This window comes from Phytophthora sojae, assembly GCF_000149755.1.
Source record: "Phytophthora sojae unplaced genomic scaffold PHYSOscaffold_3, whole genome shotgun sequence".
NCBI lineage: Eukaryota > Oomycota > Peronosporomycetes > Peronosporales > Peronosporaceae > Phytophthora > Phytophthora sojae.
In genome coordinates this window covers 3,180,201-3,197,492 of record NW_009258117.1, presented here as the reverse complement: position 1 = coordinate 3,197,492, position 17,292 = coordinate 3,180,201, and the positions used below count along the sequence as shown (strand labels likewise).

General features: G+C 57.5%; 4 protein-coding genes across 4 annotated transcripts; 2 read left to right on the top strand and 2 right to left on the bottom strand.

Moving 5' to 3' along the window:
• Window positions 1-1,199: 1,199 nt before the first annotated feature.
• Window positions 1,200-2,762, top strand: PHYSODRAFT_558708 (hypothetical protein; the record flags this gene model as incomplete). Its single annotated transcript, XM_009524661.1, has 1 exon — window positions 1,200-2,762. Exon 1 carries the CDS (start codon window positions 1,227-1,229, stop codon window positions 2,760-2,762), a length of 1,536 nt encoding a protein of 511 aa, XP_009522956.1. The 5' UTR covers window positions 1,200-1,226.
• A 195-nt stretch (window positions 2,763-2,957) lies between these two features.
• PHYSODRAFT_312991 (hypothetical protein) lies at window positions 2,958-4,137 on the bottom strand (the record flags this gene model as incomplete). Its single annotated transcript, XM_009524660.1, has 2 exons — window positions 2,958-3,987; window positions 4,052-4,137. 2 exons carry the CDS (start codon window positions 4,135-4,137, stop codon window positions 2,958-2,960), a joined length of 1,116 nt encoding a protein of 371 aa, XP_009522955.1.
• Window positions 4,138-4,464: 327 nt separating this feature from the next.
• PHYSODRAFT_312990 (hypothetical protein) lies at window positions 4,465-5,637 on the bottom strand (the record flags this gene model as incomplete). The annotated part of the gene is made up of 1 exon (XM_009524659.1): window positions 4,465-5,637. The coding sequence occupies one exon, from the start codon at window positions 5,635-5,637 to the stop codon at window positions 4,465-4,467; it is 1,173 nt and encodes a 390-aa protein (XP_009522954.1).
• Window positions 5,638-6,047: 410 nt separating this feature from the next.
• PHYSODRAFT_497839 (hypothetical protein) lies at window positions 6,048-16,976 on the top strand (the record flags this gene model as incomplete). The annotated part of the gene is made up of 9 exons (XM_009524658.1): window positions 6,048-6,437; window positions 6,653-12,201; window positions 12,268-13,008; window positions 13,066-13,570; window positions 13,644-13,832; window positions 13,893-15,256; window positions 15,330-15,491; window positions 15,603-16,811; window positions 16,883-16,976. 9 exons carry the CDS (start codon window positions 6,048-6,050, stop codon window positions 16,974-16,976), a joined length of 10,203 nt encoding a protein of 3,400 aa, XP_009522953.1.
• Window positions 16,977-17,292: the final 316 nt, after the last annotated feature.

The following is a 17,292-nucleotide window of genomic DNA, read 5'->3' as shown; positions in this document are numbered from 1 at the left end:
AAATCGATTTTTAACATTTTGAAAAATTAATACCTGCTGCAAAAATCTCAAAGTGCGAAATGAATTATTTTTGTATGATATTGTTGAAAATTTCATTGTGGGATTACAAACAGCAAGATAAAAGGGCACATGATGAAATAAATAACGTGATGGCTATAATTTTCATTAGCGAATAAATAACCAGTAAACACAATACAAGTATATTTTCAGTAAATATATTTTTCGGCTTCCCTGCCGTCAACGCCTTGGTGTCATGACGCTGTAAACTACGCTCGAGCTTTTGCGGACTTGGTGCCACCAGAATTTCGGCCAGATGAAGTGCCCTTCAGACCAGCCTGCTCAACCTACAGTCGCGCGTGCTCCTCCAACACTGTGTGTGCGAGTGTGGTAACGCTGTCTGTGCACATCCGCACGCATTACACGTTCGCACAGTGCCCGCACACAGGATTCCTCCTGGCGAAAGCCAGACTGGCGAAGGAGACCAACACGCGGTGCCGAGATGGGCATTTCGGAGCAGAGAGGGTCTCCCATTCAACTCCGAGCGCTCCGGTGTCGGCTCCGAAGACACAACGCTCTGCCGCAGTGGTGGCACGGCGCCATGTTGGGCGGAGGAAAATGCGGGACGACGCCGCGACTGCCTCTTGCTGGATGTGAGCTCAAGTCCTGCCTGCCTGCGACTTGAGGTCGTCCTCAGTCCACCTTGGTGTACAAATACATGTGCATTTGCGTCAAGTTGCTAACGATCAAGCCGAGAGGAGACGGACCTTTCATCGCGTTATTGTTGGTAATCTACCGGTAACACACAATACACGTATCGGTTTGCATTGCGCGCTTCTCGCAGCCGGCCGGCCACGGAGTATATGTCGCTCATGCGATGGCGCCGATGCCGTTCTCGCCGACTGGCATCACTAGCGGCGAGACCATATGAAAAGAGCCGGCAGTGGCGTGGCCGCGTGCTGTCCGCGGATGTCACGCAGAGCCACAAAGTCTCTATTCCGATCCCTGTTCCCGTGCCGCTGAATCGGTCAGTCGTCCGTCGCGGTCCCCCCTTGACTTGACGACGTCGCGCTTTTCCTGTCCGACTGGCACGCGTTGACAGGCAAGCAGACCTCGTGGCGGGCGGGCGGTCTCACTTTCACTCTCTCCTTCCCGGCACGAGCGAACAGCTACCGTAGCATTCATACAGTAGACATCGACTTTTCCAGGCAAAAGTACTCGTAGCAGCAATGAAGTTCTTCGCGCCGATCGTCGTGGCCGTCGTCACCCTCTTCTCGGTGCAGGTGGACGCCAACGGCGTGTGCTACGACCCGAACCACGGCTCCGAGATGAGCGCGTCCTCGGTGCAGGCCGACATGCAGACCATCTCGGGCGCGGGCTTCTCCAGCGTGCGCACGTACATCTCCAAGTTCGGCAACACGGAAATGGGCCCCATCATCACGGGCGCGGGCCTCACGGCCGTGCTGGGCGTCCCGTACCCGCAGAGCGACTACCAGGAGCAGATGGCCGCCGCCATCAAGGCCGCGCAGGCCGGCGGCGTCTATGCCATCATGGTGGGCAACGAGAACCTTGCGGGTGCCTCGAGCGTCCCGGGCGACATGATCAGCGTCATCCAGCAGATCAAGTCGCAGGTGCCCAGCGGCGTGCTGGTCGGCACGGTGCAGCGCAACACGGAGGTGATCAACTACCAGTCCGTCTCGGGCTGGTCGGAGCTCGTCTCGGCCTGCGACGTGCTCGGCGTGAACGCGCACCCGTTCTTCAACCCCGGCACGACCGCGGACGGCGCCATCGACGTCCTGGACAAGCAGTGGCAGACCATGATGAGCAGCTTCGGCGACAAGCTGCTGCTCACGGAGACGGGCTGGCCGTCCAGCGGCTCCGTCGCGGGCAACACGGGCAGTCTGGCGGGCGAGCAGACCTTCTACAGCGCCTACCAGAAGTGGAGCGCCGGCCTGAGCGAGAAGTTCTACTTCCAGTTCTTCGACGTGCCCAGCCGCGCGGAGGCCTACGAGCAGACCTTCGGCCTGTACACGTCCAACTCGCAGCCCAAGTTCGGCATGGCCCAGTCACCCTCGACCTCGTCCAACCACCACCAGCAGCAGCAGCAGCAGGCGCCCACCACGTCGGCCCCGACGACGCAGGCGCCCGCGCCCACGACGCCCGCCCCCGCTCCGGAGCCCGCGACGGAGAAGCCTCAGCCCACTACGGCCGCGCCCACGCCGGCGCCGGAGACCAAGCAGAGCTCGGGCTCAGGCGAGACCAACTCGAACTCGAACTACAACAACAACTCGACGTCGTCGATCTCGTCCACTTCGGGCTCGCACGAGCAGCAGCAGCAGCAGCAGCAGAACGGCTCGGCTTCGCTTTCGAGCAGTGACAAGGAGGCTGGCGTGTCCAGCAAGAACACCGAGGAGAAGGACTCCAAGACGGACGGCTCCAAGTCGGACAAGCCGTCGGACAAGACCTCGCAGACGACCGAGACGACCGCGCAGACTGCTGAGTCCACGGTGAGCTCCATCGGCAAGAGCTCCGAGACGCAGCAGACGTCCAGCACCAGCGACGACACGCAGAAGGCCAACACCCAGAGCAGCGAGGGCAGCGGCGCCAGCGGCATGGTCGGCCTTGCTGTCGGCGGCGGCGTCTGCGCTGTGCTGGTGGCCTTCGGCTTCATCTACCAGATCCGTAAGCGCGCCCAGGAGCTGGAGGAGGACAAGGAGCAGAGCTTCTCGGCCATGACCCCCGTGGAGAACATTTGCTCGCTGTAAGCGAGCTCCAACCAACCAGCCTCAGTAGTTTTGCCATGGAATCAACCGCGTTTCAATATTTTGACGTTGTGCTCCTGTCATCGATGTGCATTGCGAGCTTCCGTCGGCAATGACAACATGCAGTTCATATCAAGTTATACTGATTAAAGCTTAGCGCCGAGGCAGCGAAGGCACCACCTAGCCTTGTCCTCATGCCTACTGCGTCACTGGCGCTGCGGGGGCTGGAGCAGCGGGAGTTGCTCCTGCTTCCGTCGCTGGCGCCGCCGACGCGGCCTTCAGCGCCCCCAATCCAACCGCGGCAATGGCCGACGTCGGCGGCTCAAAGTCGCTGGCACTCACGCGCTTCTGGATCGAGTGCAGGGCCGAAATGGTCTTGGCGGCCATGATGCCGGCGCGGAAGCGACGACGCGCGTTGTAGCGCTTCATCTCGTGCGTGAAGTGCGGCAGCACGTCGCCGCTGACGCCGTGGATGTCGGCCACCCACGGGTGGTCCAGCACTTGCTGCGCCGTGAAGCGCTTCTTGGGGTCCACGACGAGCAGCCTCGAGATGAGGTCCTTGGCCGAGTCGGACACGCAGTCCCAGTACGGACTCGGGTAGTCGTAGACGCCCGACTTGATCGACTGGAAGAGCGCGGCGTTGTTCTCGTCGTAGAACGGAGGGAAGCCGCACAACAGGATGTAGGCGATGACGCCGAGACTCCAGAGATCCACCTCAGCTCCGTACGGACGGCCCTCGAGGATCTCCGGGGCCACGTAGCCCGGAGTGCCGCACGCCGTCTGCATGAGCGAGTCGCCCTTGATGAGCTTGGCCAGACCGAAGTCGGCGATCTTGATCTCCGCGTTCTCGTCCGTGGACTGGTAGAGCAGGTTCTCGGGCTTCAAGTCACGGTGCACGATGCCCTTCTGGTGGCAGTAGAGCAGCGCATTCGCCAGCTTGTTGACCACGCAGCTCGCCTCCTTCTCCGAGTACTTCTCCTTCTCCACGATGCGGTCGAAGAGCTCGCCGCCGCTCATCTCCTCCATGACCATGTAGAACGTCTTGTGGCAGTCGAACACCTCCTTGAGCTGCACGATGTTGACGTGGTGCACCACCTGCAGCACTTCCACCTCGACCCGCAGCGCCTCCTCGTCCTCCGCCGTGAGACTCGCCTTGTCGATGCATTTGACGGCCCACCGCGAGTTGTCGGCCTTGCTGATGGCGCTCTTCACCGTGGCGAAGCTCCCACTACAAAGCAGACCAAGTCAGCCTCAATTCAACATCATCGCTATCTAATACGCCGACTACGTACGTTCCGAGCGTCTTGCCCAGCTTGTAGTACTTGCTACACTCGTCCTTCTTGTAGAACTCGGTCACCTTCTTCATGATGCCCGTCATAGTTGGAGAGCGTTCGTGCGCGAGTCACCTGGAGCAGAGCGGCCTTCTTCGTGAATGATAGATAGAGGCAGGTGTTTCGACGCCGGATCAAGCAGAAAATAGCGACGGCGTCGTAACTTCCTCGTGCTCGCATTCTTGTCGGTCGTGAGCCTAAAACCATCGACACCAGATTAGCTCGAGTTTGCCGCCAACGTCAACGTCAAGGACGGTGACGCCCAACAAGTCTGCATGCATAGCAGACGGAGGAACCAAAGTGGATCAGAAAACGCCGCCGACAGCTAATCGGCAGCGCTGCACGTTAGTCGTTAGGCGACAACACACCTCTATCTAGTATGGTCGGGAGGCCTTGCGCGCCTTCCGGATGCCTGCGGGGTCGAGGCCCGTCGCTCGTCTGCCGGACGGCGTCGAGGACGACACCGAAGAGTAGCCGTCGCCGGCCTCGGCGGACGCGCCGGGCACCGTCCACCTGCAGAGCCGCGCGTCTTCTCCTCCCGAGTACAGCGTCGCGCTGTCCGGGTCGTAGTATACGCAGCGCACGCAGGCCTTGTGGCCGCCCTTGAGCGGCGCCGCGTGCTGCAGCTTGCCCGCCGAGGCCTGGTCCGTGCCGATATTGACGGCATTCATGTCTCCGTCGTGGTTGCCGGCCAGCAGGAACAGCTCGTTGCTCTGGTCGTCGTACAGGCAGTCGATTAAATAGTCGGTGGGCAGGCCGTTGGCGTTGCAGTCGTCGCGGATCGTGGCGTAGTGGTGCAGCCGCTGGGCCGTCCAGAGGTTCCACAGGTCGAGCGTCTCGGTGCCCGTGAGGCAGAAGATGTTCTCCTTCTGCGGGCCGAAGAAGCCGATGTTGGTGATGGCGCTCTCGACGTTGAGGATGCTCTCGAGCGCGTCGTCCTCGTCCGGGATGCGGCAGTCGAAGAAGCACACGACGCCGTCCTCCGAGGCCGTGACCACGAAGGCCGGCTGCGTCGGGTGGAACCGCACCTTGGTGATGGCGTCCACGTGGCTCTCGCCGTACTGGCCGAGCTGCGCGCCCGTGCGCACGTCGTAGAAGAGCGCGAGCTCGTCCGTGCCCGCGGCCAGCAGCGTCTCGCCGCAGCCGACGGACAGGCTCCAGACCTCGCGCCCCACGGGCACCACCATGGCCGGCAGCGCCGCGCGCGTGTCCCAGAGCTTGACGCACTCGTCGCTGGAGCACGTGGCCAGCTGGTGCGGCGACGACGGAGACGTCCAGACCTCGTGGATGGTGCTGTTGTGCGCGTGGAACTCGTGCACGAGCGCCAGCGTCTCGCGGCTGCGCAGCTGCAGCTTGTACGTGGACAGCGCCAGCGCCAGCCCGCTGCGCTGCGCCGTGGGCTGGCAGTCCAGCACGTAGTCGTAGTCGAAGTCCTGCGCCGGGTCGGCCACCAGCGCCGTGTCGCCCTGCTGCGCCGCCGAGGCCGAGAACGACGCCACCGCCGTCTGCGCCAGCGCCAAGCCGCCGCGCTCCAGTGCCCCGCGCATTGCTGGTCAAAAAGTCAAGTGTAGCCATCTATCGACTGGTGCCCTGGCGGGTGCTGGCCATTGGTGGAAAATCGGCCAATCGACGCTCACTTAAGACTACTTCACACGCATCTCACTTCAACATGGAGGCCCAGCAAAGGCGGCATCTGCGCATCCGCCTCAGCTCGCGGGACGAGGGCGCGTCGTCGTCCTTACCCTCTTCGCCGCCACGCACGACTCGCTCCATGGCCGCAGCTGGGACGGCGCAACGCACGCGGGAGCAGGCGCGGCGCGAGCTGCAGCAGGCCGCGGAGCCAAGAGGCGACGAGTCGGCGTCGACGACGCCTGTGGACGCGAACGACCGCGAGCGCTTCGAGTCCAGCGGTGACGACGACGGCCGCGCGGCTCCGAGCGCCTACGAGCAGTCGCCCATGTACGTGGACGAGGAGCAGCTGCTGGAGCTGCGGCGGCGGCCGCCCGTGGCCTTCGTGGTGCGGAACGCGGTGGCCAAGGAGGAGGAAGTGCAGGGCCCCACAGCGGCAGCGGCAGCCTCAATGGCTACAGGACGGGGACGAGGACAGAGCTGGCACTCGCCCGTGCACGTGCCGCTGTCGCACCGCAAGCTGGTGCAGCCGCCCGAGATCTTCCGAGAGGACCCGCCCTTCCGACCCATCGCGCCGCGAGCTCCGACGATGGCGAAGGCAGGGAGGCGGCGCGATCACGCGAGTATTGTGGCGGCTAAAGCGACCCATAAACCGACCAAGCTGACGCCGATGGTGAACACTGTGCCGGAGCTGCGAGACCAGCTTGCCGACAGGTACGTCGAGCTCAGAGATGACAAACTCGTTGTTGTTGTTGTTGACTGATCTCGCTGTGGTGGTGCGTTGTATGTAGCGCGTTCGTGCAGAAGCTCCGCGATAGAAACAAGGAGCTGTTTGACCGACTGGTGCAGCGGCTCGCTATGCTTCGATGTGCGAGCGCCCCGGAGCAGCAGGAAAGTGAGACGGACAACAACGCGTCGTCCACGAGTGTCCAGCTTTCGGGCGTTGAGGACGCCATCCTGTTCTTCCTGGACGCCAAGCACAGGCACGACATCCTGTACTTCAAACGGAAGGCCGCGCAAGTGGCAAACCCGGGAGTGACTGCGAAGCTTTCGCTGGGATTCTCGTCCGCGCCTGCCTCGACCGGGAAGTACATGCCCTACGACCTGGTGCGAATCGACGAGGCCCCCAGATCTGGCGCGGGCGACTACTTCATGATGACGTCCACGTCCCTCGTGCACCACACGAACAACAACGACAACGACGTCTCCGGAGAGGTCATCCCGCTGTCGCAGTGGATCATGGAGAGCAAGATGTTCTCCCTACTGCTGGCAGGGATCCCGCTCTTCCAGAAGTTCCTGGTGCGCAAAGTTTTTGTGGGGTGGGTGCGCGCGATCCGGCAGATCATCTATCGGGACAACTGCAAGCGCATCGCTCAGTGTCTGCCGTTTGCTCGACGAGCTTTCGTTCGGCCGTTGTTGAGTTCGTGTCGCGCTCTTCGAGACATCCAGGAGATCAGATCTCTGACACTGCCCAGTACTCGGCCGGCGGTGGACCTCGCTGCCGTTCAAGAGCATCAGAAGGAGCGTCTCACCATCGCAGAAATGAAGCTGATCGACGCGAAAGAGAAGCTGCTAGGTCTCATGGAAGACATGGTGCAACAGATTTGCGACGATCTCCAGCCCGCCACTAACCTGGATGAGTTTTACAGCGCTGAGGCCGCCTCTGTCCGGACAATCAACGCCAAGTGGAAATCAGCGCCGATAGCTGTCATGCGCAAGCGGAAGACGGATCTCCAGCACCAAAAGGATGCGGCAGCTCTTGATATGTCGCTGCTGGAAGCGTACATCCGCATGATGGACTACATGTTCACTGAAAGCCTCTACTTGATGATCATCGGGTGCGTCGATCACCTGCGAGAGGAGCTCTCGCGTGAAGAAAACCTGGGGGCACTTTGCGCTGCCGTGACGATCGCTGGAGACTCGCTTGAACTCTCTCCGTCACTCAAGCAGACGAAGCTGGTACTGTTGGAGGGCTTGGCCAGACTGATTCGTCTCGTCAGCAATTTCCACTTTACTAAGAATGCCATCACGTGGAGCAACAACCGGGGCACAGGAGTGTTAGCTGTGGTGGCGGAGTCGTTTAAGGCTAGCGATATGTCTTCAGCGGACTTCGACCTGCAGTCGGTGCTGCGGAAGGACCCGACGTTTGATGAAGCGACAAAAGAGCTGACGTCCGAGCTCGCCTTGTGGTTCGATCGAGCGGCTCAGCAAATGCTGGCGTTCGAGTCGTTGCGTTTCATTTACTTGGAGGTCCAGTCCGTCCGACACTGCCATCCATCGCGAGGAGAAAGTCAAGCGCCTGGGAACAACCCACACCACCCACCTTCAGATCTCTCTCGTCTAAGCGGAGTGTCGACTGGGGAGGTCTCTCGCTTTTTGAAGAGTATCGCCCACCGCCTGAACGTGCTGGATCGGTCGCAGCACGCGTGTCAAAAGCTGCAGTCAAGCTGGAAGGTAGGGTTCCTCGAAATTCAGTGCCGCCGCTCCATCGCGGACATTCTCGACCTAATTTCCCAAGAACGCAACACGCTGCATGAATCGCTCTACCGTCTAGCAGTCGAAGGAGTGGCGGAGTGTGTCGGTGCGCTACAGCGAGCCACATTGGTACTGGAAGACCGCCCGCAGCTTATTGAGTTCTTCTGTGAGCAGATGAAGCAGGTTCGGCTACTGAAGGAAGGTGAAAAGCAGTTGAACCAAAACATCCGCAACGTGGACGAAACAGTTCGAGCGTTGAAGCGGTTCACTCCACCGCTGGGATCGGAAGTGTCGCCGCAGTACAACGTCATGCACCAGTTCTTGGGCAAGTACACTTCTCTGGTCCAGTCGCACGGCAAGTTCGCCGCCAAAGTCCTGCCCAACATTACGTACCAGGTCAACACGGCGCTGCAGAAGTACACGCTGCGCTGCCAGAAGCTGCTGAAAATGTACGACGAGTTTGCCGACATGGAAGAACAGGAGGACATGGAGAAGAACGTGGGGGTGTTCCAGGAGGTTGTTCGCGAATTAGCGGCAATTGAGAAGGCGACCAAACTGTACCAAGAGTACCAAAAGATGGTCGGCTTGAAGATCGTGGAGATTCCGTCACTGGCCGAAGCGAAGACGAAATGGGGCGAAGTGCAAGAACTCGTCACGTTTACGATGCAGTGGCTGACGACGATCAACTCGATGGAGAACGGCATTTTCGGCGAGCAAAATTGGGAGGCCCATGCCGTAAAAGTACACAGTTTCTTGCCGGTTATTCGAGAGCTTCAGAGTCGGGAGCGAGCGGGCTTTGCAGAGAAGCTACTTGGCAACATCCACCAAGCCGTCATCGACTACTTGCGGAAGCTGAGTTTAGTGAAAGAAATGGCCCAGCCTTGGGTCAAGATTCACCACTGGAAGGAGATTCTAAAGCTCATGGACATTCTCAACTACGTGTCCAGCATTGGCGTGCTGATTACCGATGGGTTCACAGTGACTCTGGGCTTTCTTCGAAGTCGCGACTTGTGGAAGTACGAGCTGCAGATTCGGGAGATCACTCAGAAGGCCCATCACGACGCTGTGACTGAGAAGAAGCTCAACGCGATGAAAGCCCGGCTACATGACGCTACGCTGCCTATAATTCGTATCCAGGACTCATACGAGCTCGATCATCCACGAGCCAGTCAACTTCTTGAGTCGTTCGAAGACGATCTGTTGACTATCCAGTCTCTAGCTCAAGTGACCGCGTCCGGTTCTCTACAGTTGCAGCTTGTGCAGTGGCGCGACGAGGTTCGACACTGCGAAGAAGTGCTGGATAAGTGGAGTGTCGTTCAGCGCAGCCGCACCAAGTTGAGTCTCCTGTTCTCGCTCCGTGACGTCCAGCAAAGCGTGACCGAAGCCTCCTTCGAGTTCCAAGCCATTGACCGCAAGTGGAGAGGCATGATGCATGCAGCCAAAGGCACCTCATCTCTGTCGATCTGCCTGCGCGAAGTGGTTACGATTGGGTTTCTAGTCGGTGCACAGGAGTCCTACGCAAAGCTGTGGCTGCAGTTGGGGGCGTACCTCGACGAGAAGCGCAAGTACTTCCCGCGCTTCAGCTTTCTCTCGGACCACGACCTGTTCCAGTTGATGATACATGCGCGTGACCCGAAACACCTGCCTCGTATGGTTTCCAAATGCTTTCGAGGGATCAATTCTCTACGAGTCGTGCCGTCCCGGAGAAACACACTAGGGGCTGTAGATATCCTGGCAAACACTTCGACATCAACTGGTGGCAGCGGTGGAATTACTGAAGAGGTCACACTAAAAGACTCAGCAAAGCAGCAGGGCCCTCTACCCTTTACTACGGTGCACGATGGGATTGATATTAATGCCGTTTATGGAGCCGCCACAGGGGAGGAGCTCCCAATCAGACCGATACGTGTTGGCGCCAACCCACAGTTTTGGATGAAAGAGCTGGACGAACGAGTACGAGCTGCTATGGTGGACGCGGTCATTAGCGCGATGGATGGGAGTCTGGTTACTTTGTTTGAAGAAAACCTGGAATCTCTGATCCGTTCTAGTGGATCGAAGAGAAGAGCGTCGTCACGTGGCGATAGTGGTGAGCGGAAGGCGAGTGAGAGTGGAGGAGACAACTCTTTTGCATCGAATGAAGCAGAATCTCCTCGACTCAGTGTGGTGGATGGCCGGGGGTGGATGGACTACCCTCTTCAAGTGGTTATTCTCTGTGTTCACATCTTGGTCACGCACGAGGTGAGCCCGTTAGTCCGTCTCGACCGCACGGGTGCAGCTTGGCAGCGCTTTTGGCATCTCTTTCAGCTGAAAAAGTCCAACTTGATCGAGTACATCGTGCGTCGGACCTCAACTCCGAGGGAAAGGTGGATCGCAAGCTCCATCTTGACGCTCCTTCTGAACAAATCTCAGGGTATACGAGAGCTGTACGAGGACCAGCCGTTAACGCTCGTGACTCAGTCAGTTGGAGCAGCAGCGACTCACCAACCTGGTAGCGATGCTTCTGTGTATCACTACAGTTATGCGGCTGGAGACGCCTTCACGTGGATCAAGCTCCCGAGGTTCTACTACGATCCATTCGAGAAACGATGCACCATCCATCACTTGGTCAAGACGTTCCAGTACGAGTACTCGTTCATCGGAAGCTACGCTTGCCCAGTGCTGAGCCCTCTCTGCAAACGTACCGTGCTGGCTATGAGCACCGCTCTGTCGTTGGAGCACGGCTTGTTGTTACACTCTCCTCGCAGCGGTGGGAGCACGAGGAAGAAAACACTCATGCGCGATTTATCTGCAATGGTTGGGCGAGAGTGTATGGAGTTCGACTACTCGAATGGACTCACCCTCACTCACTTCAAGCAGATTCTGCGGGGCGTTCTCCAGAGTAACTCGGTCTGGCTTTCGTTTTCTGGCGTCGAGGTGTCCAGTATGCTGTGGATGTTTGTGCTGGAGATGAACCAAATTGTGGATGCATTGCGAGCCCACCAAGAGACGATAGTGCTGGACGGGGCCCCCGTGGATATCACCAACAACGAGCTCGCTGTCATAGTGACGTGCTCACTCGATTACCAGCACCCGCACCATCAGCAAGTTTTCCTGCGCCTTTCAACGTGCTTTGCTCCCGTTGCGTGTCCTACAGTGAACCCAGAGCTTATAGTGGAGGCGTTGCTGCTCGTGAATGGATTCAAGGACTGGAAGCAACTCAGTCTCAAGCTGGAAGCTCTTTTCTGCCTTCTCATCGACGACCCGGTGCCTTTTACCAAGGATTTAACGCTCAGCAGACTGCCTTTGGCGTTTGACATCGTCAGAAATGTTAGCAATCGGCTGGATGTGAACCCGTGGCAGACAGCAGAGAAGTCCCTCGTCGCTTCCATTTGGGACGAATTCCACTCCAAAGTCCTGCCCGAGAGGCGAGTGGCATTTTTGAAATGTATTCGCACCGTATTCCCGCACGCGGCAGATTTGGAGATTAATGGCTATGGAGTGCTAGCACTGCGGGCTCCTATGGCACATTCGGCGCCGGTAAATGCTCAGGACCAGCCCGTTATCGAGGAAAATGTTGCGGCTTCATACGACAGTGACGAGGAAGATGAGCACCACGAGCTGAAAGCTCTAAAAGTCAAGATCGAAACGACAATTAATGCTCGGCGGCTGAGTGTGAGCGAGTTTTACATTCGCAAGCTGCTCGAGATGTATCAAATCGTGTCCAAACGAGTGATAGTCGTCGTCGTCGGCCGCGGTGTGTGTGGGAAGTCTACAGCCATTAGCGTCCTGAATTCGTTGATCGCGGACGAATTGGCGGCGTCGGAGAGTGGGGAAACCAAGTCAAATGACGTACAAGACGATGCAGCTCTCGATAAGCACCTCCGCACCGTTCGACTTTACCCGGAAGCTTTCTGCATCAAGGACATTTACGGGGAGATTACGGGAGACTCGACTTGGGACGACGGCTTTTTCAGCCATTTCTTCCGCCAGAACTGCGTCGACACTGCTTCTAACGACAGCAGCTTTGAGTACACATTAGAGCACTCGAACAGCGCTGAAGGGAACTCGTCTCCAAGCCCTCAACTGTCACGGAGGGGATCGTTCTTCTCGCACGCTGGAGATACCACAGCAGCACTAGCATCAAACCGGTCCTTAGCGCCGGCATCGTGGATTGTTTTTGACGGTGTACGCGATGCACCAACTCTGTTGGAACCTCTTCGCGGCCTAATGGAAGCCTCGCCGAAGGGCATCAAGAGAATGAACCTGCCGAACGGCGACCAGCTGGAATGTACGCAGGAGAGTCTACGCATTTTCTGCGAGGTTGAGAGTCTGGATCACTGGTCTCCGGCTTGTCTGAGCCGCTGCGGCTTAGTGTACATGCAAACGGAGCACATGGTGCCCTACACGTTTCTGATCAAGAGCTGGCTGCAGCAGCAGCAACCTAGACGCAAGCGTTCGAGCCTTGCGCATCTGACCAAGCTACTGGAGCCGACCAGTGAGTACGTGGCGAAACTTATGCGAACACACTTGCCAGCGGTCTTGGACGTGTTTAAACGGTATATTCCACCGTTCCTCGAGTGCTCTGTCACTCATGGCGTCACGAATATGCTCCAGGTTCTCAGTCCGCTGGTTGCTGAGGTGGCCAAAGGTGTGGTGGAAGATGACGCGGACTGGATGTCCGACGCCAAAATCATCGTTGCATACGCTGCAACGATGTCGCTCGGTATGATCCTCCCGCCTCGCGCTCGCCCAGAGTTTCATGACGCCGCCATTAGAATTGCCCCTCAGTTGATAGATGGACACCCAATCTTCACTGTGGATCCGTCCGCTACGCTGTTTGATGTCGGACTCCGCTTTCAAGACCACCGAGCCGTACTGTTCTCGTGGAGCAGAGCACTAGTGGAACTGTCGAGACCGGCAACTCGTCGAAGCAGCTTCGCGTTTCAATCAGAGTTCCCTCGTCGGACGAGCGCAGTGCTGAAAGCTCGAGGACGAATAGTGACAAGTGAAGACACGGACGATGCCGAAGGCGACGATGAGCTCATCGGTGACACGTCGACAATCACAAGCCCCCTCTCCATCATTTACGTCCCAACAGCCATAACCGTGAGCTGCAACGCGTGGCTCAAGATGATCGGGCTAGCCAAAGCTAACGCATTTGTAGTGGGGGAGTCGGGTGTTGGGAAGACGCTCATCGTGGAAAACTGTTTGCGGGAGCTTGGCCAGAAGGAGCGTGTGAGTGCGACAGCACTACAGATTAACCCCTCGACGACAGGATTTGATATCCAGCGAGCAATCGAAAACGGGATGACAGGCAAACTGAAAGGTGCGCACTGTCCTGGCGTGGGGAAACGGGCGCTGGTGTTGCTCCTGGAGAATCTCAATCTCGACACCCAGGTAGGGCCAGAGAAAAACCACCACTAATCCCTTGTTTCCGCTAACCCGTACTCCCCTCTTTTCTCGATTGTAGCATTCTTCAACTAAGACGGACGGCCCATGCTCCGGGATGATTCGACAAGTGATCGACGGAAAAGGAAGTTTTATCAAGTCCACCAAGGAATTCGTCGAGTTTCGGGACCTGGCTGTGTGGTGCTCGTTTTCGTTGTCCACGTTCGGATATCCTCGTGTGCCCTCGCGCTTGTTGCGGCACTTTCACATGGTACGCCGCTGACCCTCATCTGCTGCTAGCTGGTCCCTTACTTATCTATGTTATCGACAGATTTGGGTCCCTGAACAAAGTGACCAAGTCTTTGCTGAAGTGATCCCGATGTTCACGACGAACTTCCGGAGACGCTACGAAGGCCCCTTCGGCGATTTGACTAGCGCCGTTCGTCGACTGACGCAGTTTCCGGTTCAAATGCTCAAGAGATCAAGAAAATTGTGGAGGCCGTCCGCCGTCACCCCGCACTTGCTCTTCAACATCGGCAGTGTGCTTTCGGTATTCATCAGTCTCATGAACATGTCTGTGTCGCGAGTTCCAGCCGAGCCCATTCTCGAGTTCGAGCTGCTCACGATGCATTTCACCCTTCAGCTCCATCGCAACCGGTTCGTAGACCAGTCAAACCGAGATCAACTGCAGTCCACAGCGCTCAGGATCGCTAAGAAACTAGGCTTCAGCTCCCAAAGCTTGGCGTACCTCCGGTCCCCGGAAGACTATTTCTTTGCCGACTGTGGAGACACGGAGGGGATCACGCGAGTCAACGCAAGGACGCTCACGACAATATTTGTCGCGGGTGAAGAGCGCTTCCACTGGTACCACAAGGCCACACTGAAGGCAAATCCGACATCCCCCGAGCTGTCCGTATCCGGTCCGGAGATTGTAGCAGTGCAAAGCGAACTCAGTCCACGCACTCTACGCGGTAAAGGCTCCCGATCGGTTCGTCATTTACTGGCAGCAAGTGCAGATACGATCGACCATGGTCCGACAACCCCCACACAAGAAGTCGCGACAATACGGCGATCTTCCTTGGCGATGATGGCGCTTAAAACCGGTCTACCCGACGAGAAAGTGACTGTCGTTCCGTCATTTCATCAACTGCAGAACACGTTGGACATCTACAGCTTCCTCCAGAGCGGTGTGCGCCATTTACTGCTCAGCGGATCGGACACTGCGGATCGACGGAGCACGACGATGGTTGCGTGTGGCACACTGTCCTTTCAATTCCGTGAAGTCAGCGCTCAGCTACGTCTCGCAGATTTCATCGAGCACGTCAAGTCCATCGTGCTGGAGGCTGGTCTCAAGGCGACGCAGACGGTGGTGTACGCGGAGTTCGAGGACTTGAGCTCCGAAGAGGCCGCTCTTCTCGTGCATTTGATCCGCCAAGACGACATCCCGCCGCACCTGTATTCGTCAGCAGACAAGGTGAAGCTGCATGCTATCGAGCACCAGTCCAAATGCCTTCCGACCGCTCTACCTCCTTCGCCCAGAAAATCGTTTCTTCAGAGCGTGGCATCTCCTAATGAGAAAGAGAAGGGGGTTGGAGGTGTGAGGCGGTCAACGACAGCAACCCACTCACTAGCGCATTTGTTGACGGTTTTCCGAGAAAATGTGCGCCGCAGTCTCTACATCGTGCTGTCAATCGGGTACGCTCCTATCGTAGTCATCGAACATGTAAGCAGTCAGATGTTTTGCTTACTTCAATGTTGCTACGCTTAGGTGCAAGAACAAACTGCTCGAGTTCATGACTCTCCAGCCGTGCGCATACTACAGATTTGTGATCAAGACGTTTCCTCGATGGCAAGATGTGTCGGCCGAAGCTGTCTGCAATAGTGCGCTCCATGAATGGGCATTGCTGACCGATATCTCCACAGGATCCGAGTCTACAGGTGAGATTCCTTGGCGCGTGGTGGACGCTGGAGTCCGCGCCAAAGTCCGCGACATCATGATAGTCGCCCACCACACGGCCGAAAGGTTTGTGCACAACGGAAGTTCCCTCTTCGAACGGCATTCGCCATCTCCAACGCTCCGCGGAAGAAGGTTTGGGGCGGTGACTACGCGACTTGATGACATGTTGCGCGTGTTCAAAATTCTTTTCTCGTTCCAGCACAGGAAGCTCGAGCGCCAGCTCCGAGACTTGGGTAAAGCGTTGCGGTATCTGGCCAAACGACTGTCCCAGACGAACATCCGAGTTGCGAAGGAGGAGACAAGCGAGGTCCAGCAGAATGATGCCACCCAAGCGGTTATGGACACAACTGCCCAACTAGCAGCCCAAGAGGCCATCGAGAGAGAGGCAAGGCGGTTGTTCCTACTGGATGAAGAACGGTGCGCCAAGATTCAGAGCGAGATTGAGCTGGAGCGCGCCAGCATCCAGCGTGAGTTGTCAAAGACTCTACCGGAAGTGCAGGAGGCCACTGAAGCGCTATCCCAGATCAACAAGTACCACATTGTCGAGATGAAATCCTTTACAAATCCCCCACAGCTTGTGCGCTTAGCGATGCAAGCTGTGTGCGTGTTACTTGACGTCCCGCCGACATGGAGCGAGGCGCTGCGGATTCTGGCGGATATCCGATTCCTGGAGCGTCTTCGCAACTTTGACCGAGATAAAATCGATCCGACGTTGATAGACCGCGTCAAGTTTTACGTGAACCATCCAGACTTCTCGATGGAGAACATGAGGCGTGCGTCGCTGGCTTCAACCACGCTCTGCAAGTGGGTGCTGGCTCTGGTACGCTACTTTGAGGCGATGAAGCGTGTGGCCCCCACGCAGAAACTGCTAGACGAAACAGAGCAGAGTTTCCGCGTGATTGAAGAGCGCGCACAGGCCGAGAAGAAGAAGCTCATAGACATCGAGATCCACCTGGCTGAGCTCCGGGTTCTTCACGCACAGAATCTCCATCGCGAGGCGGAACTCCAGCGAACTCAAGAGACGAGATTGCGGTGGAAATCTTTGGTCGCGTCCTTCGGCCACGTTATCAAGCAATGGTACGATATCACGCGCGAGCATTTCGAGTCTGTTGAGCTGCAACGAGTCAACTTGCTGGGAGACTGTACTATCGTATCAACTCTGATCATCTTTGGAGCTGAATTGTTCCATGAGGACCGGGAGAAGCTGTTGCTGCAGTGTCGAGCAGCAATTCAAAGGCATTTCGCCTCACCTCCGAACGATCCGTACCCCATGGCAGCCGAAATCAGTACGATGTTACGGCACTGGGTAATTAGCGGAGAAAGTATGGCGACTCATCTGCACAAGACCATCATCGACATGCAAGACGAGGAGGACGACGCGTTTGCGACCAGTCTGTTCCTCATGGACCAAGCGCAGCAAGTTTGTTTCAAGATTCCATTCCTGGTAGATCCCCTTGATCGCGGAGTGTTGTGGATTAAGCAAGCTTATCGCACTTCGACAAGTGCTACACCTTCCAAGGGGTCGTCTACGCGGAGTGAGGGTGGTCGGTCATTTGGTGATAACAACGCGGGACAGCGAGGAAGAGATGAACCTGGGACTGTGATCATTGTGGATGCGGGCGATCCGAATTTGATACGAACGATTGAGACGTGTCTGGCCCAAACTCCGCCATCGATGGTACGGGTCTTAGTTGGATGGGTTGTTTAAACGCATTTGCGTCTTCGAAGTCTAACGTGTACCGACCGCTGTATCCATTGCAGGTGCTCGTCGAAA